Genomic DNA, 13,205 nt, shown 5'->3' with positions numbered 1-13,205 from the left:
TCGTCCTCCCTGAGTTTAACTCAATTCACTAGAAAAGAGTTCAATTCATCGCATGAATGTGCAGCACACAGAGTACAAGCTAGCTAGACTAATCTCCTCAGATGTACAATTAAGCAATGGTCCAGGCTTCACAGAAGATAACATCTAGATTTATTTGAAAAAATAAAAAGACGAGGACAATTTCAAAGTCCTTTTCCTCCAAATATTTAAAAATAGAGTGTACTTCCTGCCCCCATGACCTCGATAGCGCCCACCCTAAACACATCAGCTCTCCAGAACTTCCAGGAAATACTGCACAGGGGAGAGAAGCAACATGAGAACCTAGCTGAATTTATAGCACATGGCCAGGCAGAATTAGCTACAGTATAGACTGATGTAAGATCCCTCAGCAAACTGTGAGAATGTCCCTTTCCATGTGGAAACTTCTCAGACAAGGGCTTAGTCAATGCTAAAATGGACTCTTTCTTAAATCAAGAACATAAGAACACAATATCAGTCAATGTCATCTTAGTCAAAACCCCAAACTGGTGATGACTAACTCTGTCCTGCCATTAGTGTACACTACCCAGTGTACACAACCCCCTTCTCATTTCTCCCCACTGTGACAGACTGGACAGTGAGACACACCCAGGAAGAATCCACCACAGTTAGTCTTTCCCCTCGTCATCTGAATCCTCCCCAACCCTAACCCAGCGCTCTCCCTCTACACCTCTCCCTCTACAGCGCCCCCTCTACAGCGCTGCTCCCTCTACAGCGCCACCTCTACAGCGCCACCTCTACAGCGCCACCTCTACAGCGCCACCTCTACAGCGCTCCCTCTACACCTCTCCACCTCTCCCTCTCCACCTCTCCCTCTACAGCGCTCCCTCTACACCTCTCCACCTCTCCCTCTACAGCGCTCCCTCTACACCTCTCCACCTCTCCCTCTACAGCGCTCCCTCTACACCTCTACAGCGCTCCCTCTACAGCGCTCCCTCTACATCTCTACACCTTTCCCTCTACAGCGCTCCCTCTACAGCGCTCCCTCTACAGCGCTCCCTCTACAGCGCTCCCTCTACAGCGCTCCCTCTACAGCGCTCCCTCTACAGTGCTCCCTCTACAGTGCTCCCTCTACACCTCTCCCTCTACAGTGCTCCCTCTACAGTGCTCCCTCTACAGTGCTCCCTCTACAGTGCTCCCTCTACACCTCTCCCTCTACAGTGCTCCCTCTACACCTCTCCCTCTACAGTGCTCCCTCTACACCTCTCCCTCTACAGTGCTCCCTCTACACCTCTCCCTCTACAGTGCTCCCTCTACACCTCTCCCTCTACAGCGCTCCCTCTACACCTCTCCCTCTACAGTGCTCCCTCTACACCTCTCCAGCGCTCCCTCTACACCTCTCCCTCAAAGCCCATAGTGTAGTTCTGTGGGATTAACAGTAACTGGATTAACAGTAAACGGTCAGTTCCATAGACAAATGGCCCTTTGGTCTCTCTGGATGTGCTGTCTGGCCTCACAGCAGTCTACCCTCACAAAGCTGTCGAAGTTTCACTTCCCAGATACTTCATTCAGAACGGATAAGAGGGAAGGTCCCACAGCTGATCTAAACCTACATCATATAGTCACATTAGTTAAGTTTAACAGACGCTGAGCATGGCAAGAGACTTCACCTTTTTCCATAGACAGGATCCTTCCCAAGGTTACACTCAAGTTCATCCCCTCACAGGCCACACAAGAAATCACATCACATATTTACACACACACACACACACACACACACACACACACACACACACACACACAAAATGGAGAATACAGGAACCACTAAACTCTCACTTCAATGCCAAACCCGGAGCCCTCCACACAAACTGATGAACGCCTCTTTAATGAAAACAAGAATAAGTAAGAGAAACCCTCCACTTTGGTCGCCGGCTGGTTAGAACAGGCTACTGCTCCCTGCCATGACGAGGGATGTTGTGCTCCTCCAATACATTACACATGATTAGGAATGCACTGTGGGTCATTATGCCCAATTCCCAGGTTGATCTAAAGCAAGGAGCTGGAACCAATATCAAACAAACAGCAGAAGCACCTGTCCTGCCTTTAGTGTACACTACCCAGTATACACTACCCCTGCTCCTGGATGCAGAAATGAGTGCATGGACAACCAACTTGTCTCTGTGGATTGATTAAGGCTTTACAATTATGTCAACACAGTTGAGAATGTCACTTCCTGGCCAGGTTTCTCTCTTCTCTCTCTCTCTGCAGCCTCATCTCCCGTCACAAACACTGCAGTCTTCTAGGCAGTGCTTCCCAGCGTCTTCCCTCCTTTCCCCCAGCCTTCTGATTGTTAAATGAGGTAGAGAGCATTAGTGTGATGCTGTAACACAGAACAGTTCAATAGGGAGAGTGCGCCCACATTCCTGCTGTGCTGGTATCCGCTCAGAGGCAGTCATGCAGACAGTCTTTGGCCGTGCCCAGTGCCACTCTGTCTAGGGCCAGCCATCATCACCGTGGGCACAGTGCAGTAAGTTAGTAAAGGCACGCTTCAGAGTCAACCAATCAGCGGTGGATTCAGGAGTGACACACATGCAGAAGTTAATGTGCACTGCTACTAGCGAGGAAAGCTAGCAATGACATGCTAGCTGTTCCCGTAGACTTCCAGTCATCGATCCAACGATTATCCATTTAAAAGTGCGGTGGGCCACCGCTAATAAATGCATATAGGAAAAACCCTGCATTGCTCCGGGTCCTTAACCTGTGGGCTAGAGCTGACTCTCAACACAGGAATGTGGAGACGAAGGTTGTGCTCTGGCTCTTTCACCATGCATCTTCCCTGTCTAAGCTCCTATCCTTCATCAGTGAGTAATATCCCTTATCAACAGGTTCCAGAGATAAATTCTCTCTATCCTGGGGTCACCATGACACCGCCATTATAGGATGGATTTCTGTTTGATGTAAATAATATTCAGTCCCTCGACCCCTTCCTCCTTCTCAGCTCTTAAGTCCTCTTCAATTATCAGCAACAGAGGACAACACCAGGATCTGCTCTCCCCATGCCAGATACTGCTCCAGAACATTGTGTAATAGAAATGTGGGGGAGATATTTTTCCACTCGAAAAACCCCAGTTTCCAACTCCAACCTTCCTAGCTGGGCTTCCATTCGATGTGGGGATCCCTCCTAGCTGGGCTTCCATTCGGTGTGGGGATCCCTCCTAGCTGGGCTTCCATTCGATGTGGGGATCCCTCCTAGCTGGGCTTCCATTCGATGTGGGGATCCCTCCTAGCTGGGCTTCCATTCGATGTGGGGATCCCTCCTAGCTGGGCTTCCATTCGATGTGGGGATCCCTCCTAGCTGGGCTTCCATTCGGTGTGGGGATCCCTCCTAGCTGGGCTTCCATTCGATGTGGGGATCCCTCCTAGCTGGGGATCCCTCCTAGCTGGGGATCCATTCGGTGTGGGGATCCCTCCTAGCTGGGCTTCCATTCGATGTGGGGATCCCTCCTAGCTGGGCTTCCATTCGATGTGGGGATCCCTCCTAGCTGGGCTTCCATTCGATGTGGGGATCCCTCCTAGCTGGGGATCCATTCGGTGTGGGGATCCCTCCTAGCTGGGGATCCATTCGGTGTGGGGATCCCCCCTAACTGGGGTTCTACTCCCTTTCCTTCTCTTCTTGGCTGGTTGGCTAATTGGATCAGTGTGACGACAACGCATTCAAGGAGGCAGATGCCACGATGATCACTACACTGTTGCGTAGTGGAAAATGAGTCCTAGTAATTGGTTAAGGTCACCCCCCCCCCAGGTCCACATAAGTCCTGCCCACGTTTTCATCTCAGAGATCCATGTAGGAGAGGGTTGGAGCTGATCAACAACAGGTAGCCTGCTGAGTGGATATCAAACCATCATTCACAGTGGAGAAACAAGTACCTGAATTGCTCATGTGTGTAGAGCCTTGAGCGAAAACTGGTGAAAAACGTGGCACTCCGGAGAGAGAGGTTTCATGTTTTATTACACATATGTACGGGATACACCGTCAAACAAAATGCTTACTGGCAGGTTCCTTCTCGACAATGCAACAATAAAAGACACAAAGTAAACACTGTGGAACACTGTGGCTTCAAGAACAGCAGGATCCAGACAGTATGGTGACCTAGGGGGGGGGGGGTTCCCAAACAAAGTGACAATAGGAAATCAGTTTATCCACAATGAGATACATAGCAACGTGCAGTCCAATGTGTCATATGGTGGGCCAGATGGAATTTGCAAAGGCAGACTGTCCTCATGTGTCATATAACTTCATGAATTAATTATAAATCAAACAGTTGGGCCATCTGGCCCTATTTAGAGCTGTAAATAACCTCTGACCCTAGCCAAATCCCAAATAAATACAGATGTTTAAGTGATTAAATTTCCTTCGTTCCTTTGTCTCTATAAATGTGTTGCGGTTAATTGGCAATAAATGGTGAACAATAACGCAATAACTTTCCTAGCCACAAACAAAACTTCAAAACATGGGCATGGGAAACAAGTCACTAAAGAGAGACATCCCCCCCCCCCCCCCAAAACAGCACCTACAGGGCCTATATGGACAGAATGTGGTTAGAATCTTTGGTTCACAACAGTTCACACATCCCTCAGTGGCCTACCGGTCACCCTCCCCAGGATGTTGGAGATAAGCAACATAGCCTAGGAGCCGATGAGACTAGGTCCTGGGAGTCCAGGGCCCGCTGAGGGCTTTTGATCCTGCTGTGGCTTTAGGATGTGGAGCCAGCTCTGGCCAACCACCAGCTACTACTGGGGGCTACCTAGGGCAGAACAAGAGTCTCCCTTTACCTCCTGCACAAGCCTGGCATGTCTCTCCTTTTAGTAAAGCAAACAACTGGAAAACACAATATTTACCTGGCTAAATGGTTGGAGAATTGGGACACGCACCAGTCAGACTAGAGTAGAACAGTTGGCGTGTCTGTGTTGGTGTCTGTGGGCCCTTCTGCTGCCAGGCCCGAAAGGGGCCATTATGCCAGAGAGCCGGTCCAGTGGTGAGTGTGCGAGGCTGGAATGTTAAATAGTGGAGGAATGTTGTCTATTTTCACAAACACCCGCGTGCACGTGCCCCTGACTCGACAACGCGCACGACCCCGGCTCGACAACGCGCACGCCCCCGCTCGAGAACGCGCACGCCCCCGGCTCAACAACACCCACACGCCCCTGGCTCGACAACACCACGGACGCGAACGCGCCCCCAGCTCGACAACACCGCGAACACGCCCCTAGCTCGACAACACCGCGAACACGCCCCCGGCTCGACAACACCGCGAACGCGCCCCCGGCTCGACAACACCGCGAACACGCCCCCGGCTCGACAACACCGCGAACGTGCCTCCGGCTCGACAACACCGCGAACACGCAGCCAGCTCGACACACACTCACAGAGCCTGCTCTTATCGATAAAGTCATATTAGGCCAGCCAATAGGAATGCCTCAGATCTACCTTTGTACCTCAAGGCCTTGATATGTCACATTTTAGCCAGTTCATAAAGACATCAACACGCTGGGAGACATGCAGAGACATGTGGAGGAGGCTATCGAGAAAACAGCCATGGAGACATTATTATTTTTAAATGTTTAATTTTACCCCGTTTTATCCCCAATTTCGTAGTATCCAATTGTTTTTTTAGTAGCTACTATCTTGTCTCATCGCTACAACTCCCGTACGGGCTCGGGAGAGACAAAGGTTAAAAGTCATGCGTCCTCCGATACACAACCCAACCAAGCCGCACTGCTTCTTAACACAGCGCGCATCCAACCCGGAAGCCAGCCGCACCAATGTGTCGGAGGAAACACCGTGCACCTGGCAACCTTGGTTAGCGCGCACTGTGCCCGGCCCGCCACAGGAGTCACTGGTGCGCAATGAGACAAGGATATCCCTACTGGCCAACCCTTCCCTAACCCGGACGACGCTAGGCCAATTGTGCGTCGCCCCACGGACCTCCTGGTCGCGGCCGGTTACGACAGAGCCTGGGCGCGAACCCAGAGTCTCTGGTGGCACAGCTGGCGCTGCAGTACAGCGCCCTTAACCACTGCGCCACCCGGGAGGCCCTTGAGCCTATTATTCTGCTTGAAAATATCATAATACATTTCCCTTTGAGCACAGATTTATAGGGCTGGGACAACGCCATACAGTACATGACCTAAACATGCCCCCTATTATGATGATGATGATTATTACTATAATACACTGAGTCGATAAAACATTGCTCTTTGCATGAAACACCTGCTCTTTCCATGACAGACTGACCACATGAATGCTATGATCCCTTGTTGATATCACTTGTTAAATCCACTTCAAATCAGTGTAGATGAAGGGGAGGAGACAGGGTAAAGAATGATTTTTAAAAGTCTTGAGACAATTGAGATGTGGATTGTGTATGTGTGCCATTCAGAGGGTCAATGGGCAAGACAGAAGAGTTAAATGCCTAACTGGGTATGGTAGTAGGTGCCAGGAACTGAGTGTCAAGAACGGCAACACTGCTGGGTTTTTCACGCTCAACAGTTTCCTGTGTATCAAAAATGGTCCACCACCCAAAGGACATACAGCTAACTTAACACAACTGTGGGAAGCATTGGAGTCAACATGGACCAGCATCCCTGTGGAACACTTTTGACAGTTTGTAAAGTCCATGCCCTGATGAATTGAGGCTCTTCTGAGGGCAAAGGGGGTGAAACTCAATATTAGGAAGGTGTTCCTAAAGTTTTGTACACTCAGTGTAGACCTTAACACTAGAACCGCTGGGTCTTGACGGACCACTCCCCACCCCCCCTTCAAGCTAATGAGCAGTCATTCTGACTGTCACGTTCTAACAGCTGAATTTAATTGAGCTGTTATCCCTTTTCCTAACAGTTGACACAATTTTGGTAACTTTCACTTACTTGACACTTGACATACTTTTGTTTGGTTTGTTGTGCGTAATCGTCTCCGGTTTTCTCTTTATCGTGTTCCTGTCATCTTGTCATTCTTCAGCACTGTTGTGCTGTACCATGGCTGTGCAGGTGCCTTATTTGGTGCAGAGGGAGGGAGCTCCTGTATTTGTTCATGGGGCCGGCCAGACTTGTTTTCTTTGCAAGCAACTTGTTCGCCACTGACAGTGAAGTGAAGAAATTGTCCATGGTGACATTAAAGTTCAACAAGCCTCACCACCACATTCTCAGACACTTGCTCACCCGCTGCCCAATGTGGATATTTTCCCAGATATTGAAAGCTGTTCAGCATGTATAATCACGCACGCTGTCACTGTGTAGCCTTCTCCCAGTAGGTCAGAGTAGACTACTGCTTTTATTAGGTGGACTGATATCGGGTACATACCCCTTTAAGATTAGAATGGATCAATATAATAAATGGCCAGACCTGTTCTTCATTCACAATTGGTGATTGCACAATTATTCATTGTTCGCTTCATTAACTCGCCCATTCTACCCCATCATACTTTTCTTAATGTATTTAATCTGCTGTTATATGTGTGAAATTTGTTTCGGGAATACTTTAGGTTCAGTTGAGGCAATTATCAGGGTGATTATCAGATGCACTTTTAACAGTCGGAAGAAGGAGCAGGCCCTACTGTCGGAAGGAGGAGCAGGCCCTACTGTCGGAAGGAGGAGCAGGCCCTACTGTCGGAAGGAGGAGCAGGCCCTACTGTCGGAAGGAGGAGCAGGCCCTACTGTCGGAAGGAGGAGCAGGCCCTACTGTCAGAAGGAGGAGCAGGCCCTACTGTCAGAAGGAGGAGCAGGCCCTACTGTCAGAAGGAGGAGCAGGCCCTACTGTCAGAAGGAGGAGCAGGCCCTACTGTCAGAAGGAGGAGCAGGCCCTACTGTCAGAAGGAGGAGCAGGCCCTACTGTCAGAAGAAGGAGCAGGCCCTACTGTCAGAAGAAGGAGCATGCCCTACTGTCAGAAGAAGGAGCAGGCCCTACTGTCAGAAGAAGGAGCAGGCCCTACTGTCAGAAGAAGGAGCAGGCCCTACTGTCAGAAGAAGGAGCAGGCCCTACTGTCAGAAGAAGGAGCAGGCCCTACTGTCAGAAGGAGGAGCAGGCCCTACTGTCAGAAGGAGGAGCAGGCCCTACTGTCAGAAGGAGGAGCAGGCCCTACTGTCAGAAGGAGGACCAACGGTGGAAAAACATTTTAAAAAGTGACATGCCCTCATAAAACTGGTTATAACTCCACTCCAGTTCTGTTTGTGATATTAAGATTCTAACAAGCACAGTGTGTTATGTAGACTTATATAGGACAAGTCAATGAAGTAAGGGGGCTTGACTTTTTAAATGGCAGAGTAATAACAACTATAAAATCATGACCAGTGAAAATGACTGCTTTAGCGGTTCTAGTGTTAAAGAGGGGAGGTGAGCGGTGAACGGGGCACTTGAGATTTCTTCACAGTTCATATAGATCTTGATCAAATAGATGTGATGTTGTTGGTGCTTTAGAGATGGGAATAATTCACTATTTTTGAAATGTTGTTAGGCAGGCATATACATGTTTGTGTTTTTAGACAGTCCAATGTCAAATCTGGATTTGAGGGGCACCACCATGTAATCCAGGCTGTATCACATCAGGCCGTGATTGGGAGTCCCATAGGGCAGCAAACAATTGGCCCAGGGTCGTTGGGGTTTGGCCAGGGTAGGTGTCATTGTAAATAAGAATTTGTTCTTAACCAACTTGCCTAGTTAAATAAATACAAATATAAGTAATCAGATACCAGTGTAGTAGTGTCTGTGTAATGGGCTGGTTGGTTGTCGAGGAGTAACTGGCAGCCAAAGCAAACACATACACACACTTCTGTGGCTGCTGCCAGCTGTTGGCATGACACCGGCACACCATCAGGCCATAAAAAAAAGGAACCGTGAAATTCTCTGATGGAGAACAAGTTCACCGATGTGTGTACCTGTTTCGATTCAATGGCAGAGGTATTGTCTGGAAAACGTTATGAATGAATGCAGGGAGAGACCTAGTGGGGGAGGTGCTGTCACAATTCCATAACCTGAGGTGTGTGTAGGCCTACTATGGATGTGCATGCGTGTGTGAGAAAGTCGTGCTAGCTTTAGAGAAATAGTACGTTTTGTGAAGATGCTTCATATAACTGACGGAAATTACCCTCTCAGTGTCGGACCTGTGCTACTATAGCCCGTTGTGTTATATTTACGCTAGTAATTGGAGACAGTAGGAATGGGGAAAGACAAAGTTTCACTCAAGTCCCCTAAATGATTTGCAACAAAACTGATACAGTAGGCTATATCAGATATAGTTGAGCGTAACAGTGTGTGTGTCTTTTCTCCCGTCGCTACGGAAAGGACAACACTGTAACACAGCCAACAGCTCACCGGGTAGAGACGGCGTCACGTTGCTCAGCAGCAGCAACAGCTGGGTGAGAATACAGCTGCGCAAGAGCTTATTGCAGTGGCCTGTGTAGGACACCGAATGATGCACTGTAGCCTAATAAAGATGACTAATATAATAAATAACTACATCAAAAGTTGTTGGTGAGATTTACTAAAAAATATTTTACCTTCTGATAAGCCAACTGAAGATAGTTGTACGGGATTCGTCTGTGGAAATCCTGGATGACATCCTCGCTGATTTTGTGCATGGACTGTGTTCCAACTTTTTCCTCAATGCACTCGTTCTGACAATAGGATCTTCGGAGAACCACGTCAAAGAACTGCAGGTCCATGGAGGCGGAATCAAACGGGTGCTGGTTCTGGCATCTCAGCCGACATCGGACTTTAGTCTGGCGGACTTCTGCGTAGCTTCTGAGCGCACCCTCCATGTGTCGCACCACATCTTTATAGTCTTTTCTGTAAAATGCTTCGACGGCATTGTTGTATAAAAGGTCGTAGGGCTCCAACGAACCATATGAAGAAGACAACAACAGCGCTTGAAGAGCAATCGACAAGATACTACCAATGGAAAAATGCACAACATCCATCTTCGGCGTTAGTTATCTTTTTCCACGCGCACCAGTTTGCACAAGCTCCTCGGTTTTGTGATAAAATTACCAGGACAGCTTGCGGAGTCCAGATAGAAGATGTGATAGTCACGTGGTAGGCTAAACGTTGAAAAAGGTTTGCTTCCCATTCAATGAGTCTTTTGGCAGATGTTCCGGACGGTAATGGCGGGGCGTAAATGGGACTACTTCAGTCAAGGAAACATTTTCTGTAATGACCCCCCCACTCTCGCCCTACTAACTCCGATTGCGACTGCGATTAAATCAATGGTGACATCTCACTGAGTTCTTACGATATTAGCAGTCATTTGACACAATTGTAAAGGTACTAGACTAAGCTTTATGAATTGCCGGATGGCACTACATGAAATAACTATTTTATCATAGCAACAATCAGCCTAAATCTATAGGCTACTTCACAACAAAAATATATAAATCCTAACTGGATGTAGTCTACTGTTTAGTGTCAACATGTATATCTAGAATATGTACTAGTAACACACGGGATACAGTAACTACTGTTCAGTTTCAGCGTTTTCTAGTACTGTTGGATAAGGCTACGCTACAGGTCTACCTTCTAGTATATATTTTCCTATAAATACACAAGTTTGGCGACACAATGTTAAATGAGACTCTTTTCATTCCCTGTTTTCCTTTAACCGAACATGTTCTGAGATCGAAGAATGGCTAGAGTGGAACAGCGCCACGGTACCTCAGATCTTCTCGAGTAACAAGCTCTGAAAATGTTCAATCACTGTACACTGTCTCCCTCTACTGGTCCCAATACTCTTTCTAGTACTTTCTGCAGAGCTTCTTTACTTGCCCCTATGGCATATACAGGTAAATGCCTAAATAAAACAAGAAAATATATTGAAAGCAGGTGCTTGCACAGGTGTGATTCCTGAGTTAATTAACATCCCATCATGCTTAGGGTCAATAACCAGTTGCCCATTATGTTGGTTACCATGGCTAGAAGAAGATATCTCAGTGACTTTGAAAGAGGGGTCTCAAAAGAGCATAGGAGGTTTAAAGGCTTGTGTGTGTGTGTGTGTGTGTGTTTCTACCCTTGTGGGTACCATAAGTCCTCATAAGGATAGTAAAACAAGGAAAATTGGGAGACATTTTAGGAAAAATGCTATTTTAGGCTTAGAGGTTAGGTTTAGGGTTACAATTGGGGTTAGGATTAAGGGGTTAAGGTCAGGGTTAGGGTTAGGGAAAATAGGATTTTGGATGGAAATCAATTCCTTGGTCCCTACAAGGATAGCAATACAAAAAAAAGTATCAGTCACCACAACTAAGACCAATTGAACACTTATGGGAGATTCTGGAGTGGTGTCGGAGCGGTGTCGGAGACAGTGTTTTCCACCACCATCAACAAAACACCAAATGATGGAGTTTCTCATAGAAGACTTCCAGACACTTGAAGCTGTTCTGGTGGCTCGTGGTGGTCCAACGCCCTATAAAGACACTTTATGTTGGTGTTTCCTTTATTTTGTGCAGTTACCTGTATATCAGCAATACTTTATTCCAGGGATCATCAACTAGATACAGCCGTGAGCTGATTTTGAAGTGATGATCAGGGGGCCGGACCATAATTACAAATCATTTGTAGATTGCAAATTGACCGCAAGAGGCCCAAACAGACTAAAACATAATCCTTTCAAACCTTGCTTACATTTGTATACGATCACATATACAGTGGGGCAAAAAAGTATTTAGTCAGCCACCAATTGGGCAAGTTCTCCCACTTAAAAAGATGAGAGGCCTGTAATTTTCATCATAGGTACAATTTAACTATGACAGACAAAATGAGAAAAAAAATCCAGAAAATCACATTTTAGGATTTTTTATTTATTTATTTGCAAATAATGGTGGATGGCTCTCACAGACCTGTAACTTCTTCTTCCTCCACTCGTTACCTGTATTAATGGCACCTGTTTGAACTTCTTATCAGTATAAAAGACACCTGTCCACAACCTCAAACAGTCACACGCCAAACTCCAAGACCAAAGAGCTGTCAAATCACCCGCCTGTTGGGGAACCCGGCTTTTTTCCTTTCAACAACAAGATCAGCATACAGTATGAATCAATATTTTGGATGGGGAATAACTATTTGTATACCACAATATGAGCCATATGGATTGTGATATTAACTGTCCCATGATACACCAACTCAACTCAGCAACTCATTAAACCATTGGGGAACATGCAAGTGTTCAAATCAAATTCTTACTCAATGGATGATTAGTTAACTCATGAATACAATTGCAGCCTTTGTAATTACAGTCCTCGACCTGCCAGCTAACCCAACTGTTGCTGAATGCTGTTATTTTTTTAACCTTTAACTAGGCAAGTCAGTTAAGAACAAATTCTTATTTTCAATGACGGCCTAGTGGGTTAACTGCCTGTTCAGGGGCAGAACGACAGATTTGTACCTTGTCAGCTCGGGGATTTGAACTTGCAACCTTCCGGTTACTAGTCCAACGCTCTAACCACTAGGCTACCCTGCCACCCCAGTAGAGGGCACTCAATGCTTTTAAACAGTGAAAATTATATGGCCCACCACTACGTGAACATCGGTTTAGTAAGCCAGCAATTAGGTCATCTTTGCACAACAGTTAACTTTCTCAGTAGATTACCAATAACTCTGTAGGCACCTCTGTCAATGTAAACATGTGTTTGGCACTGTGGTGAACCATAATGTGTCTAGCCAATACCCTTCAATACAGGTATTATCTGACACTAGATATAATGAGCAACAACAACAAATCGGCAAGGCATCATATTACTCTCCAGTCAAAAATAAATAAATAATTGTTTGGATAACTTTCAAAAGTCGGCAACTCCTCTGAGCTCGGGGGCCGAAAGCATGTTTTGGCAAAGGGATGAGATTTACGATTTTACTATTCCACATTTTGGTGTGCGCCATGGAGACAATCTGTATCTCTCATTAATAATAAACCCCCACACTAGGATGATATAAATGTGTCCCAAATGGCACCCTATTACCTACATAGTGCACTACTTCTGACCAGAGCCCTATGAGCCCTGGCAAAAGTAGTGCTCTATATACGAAAGGGAATATATACACTACCGTTTAAAAGTGTGGGGTCACATAGAAATGTCCTTGTTTTTGAAAGAAAAGCACATTTGTTGTCCATTAAAATAACATCAAATTGATCAGAAACACAGTGTAGACATTGTTAATGTTGTAAATGACTATTGAAGCTGGAAAC

The 13,205-nt window shown here is 46.7% G+C and overlaps 1 protein-coding gene across 2 annotated transcripts in view; it reads right to left on the bottom strand.

Moving 5' to 3' along the window:
* LOC110534688 (prolyl 3-hydroxylase 2) overlaps positions 1–12,493 on the bottom strand; it is a 99,459-nt gene extending 86,966 nt beyond the window's left edge. For both annotated transcript variants that reach the window (XM_021619656.3, XM_090243039.1), the window contains exon 1: positions 9,532–12,493. In XM_021619656.3, coding sequence (XP_021475331.1) covers positions 9,532–9,951 — 420 coding nt within the window. In that variant the 5' untranslated portion in view covers positions 9,952–12,493. The remainder of the gene's footprint in view (positions 1–9,531) is intronic.
* Between the last annotated feature and the right edge of the window lie 712 nt (positions 12,494–13,205).

This window comes from Oncorhynchus mykiss, chromosome 1 (genome assembly GCF_057628025.1).
Source record: "Oncorhynchus mykiss isolate SJ-2025 chromosome 1, ASM5762802v1, whole genome shotgun sequence".
Classification (NCBI taxonomy): Eukaryota; Metazoa; Chordata; class Actinopteri; order Salmoniformes; family Salmonidae; genus Oncorhynchus; species Oncorhynchus mykiss.
This window is presented reverse-complemented; position numbering and strand designations above follow the sequence as displayed.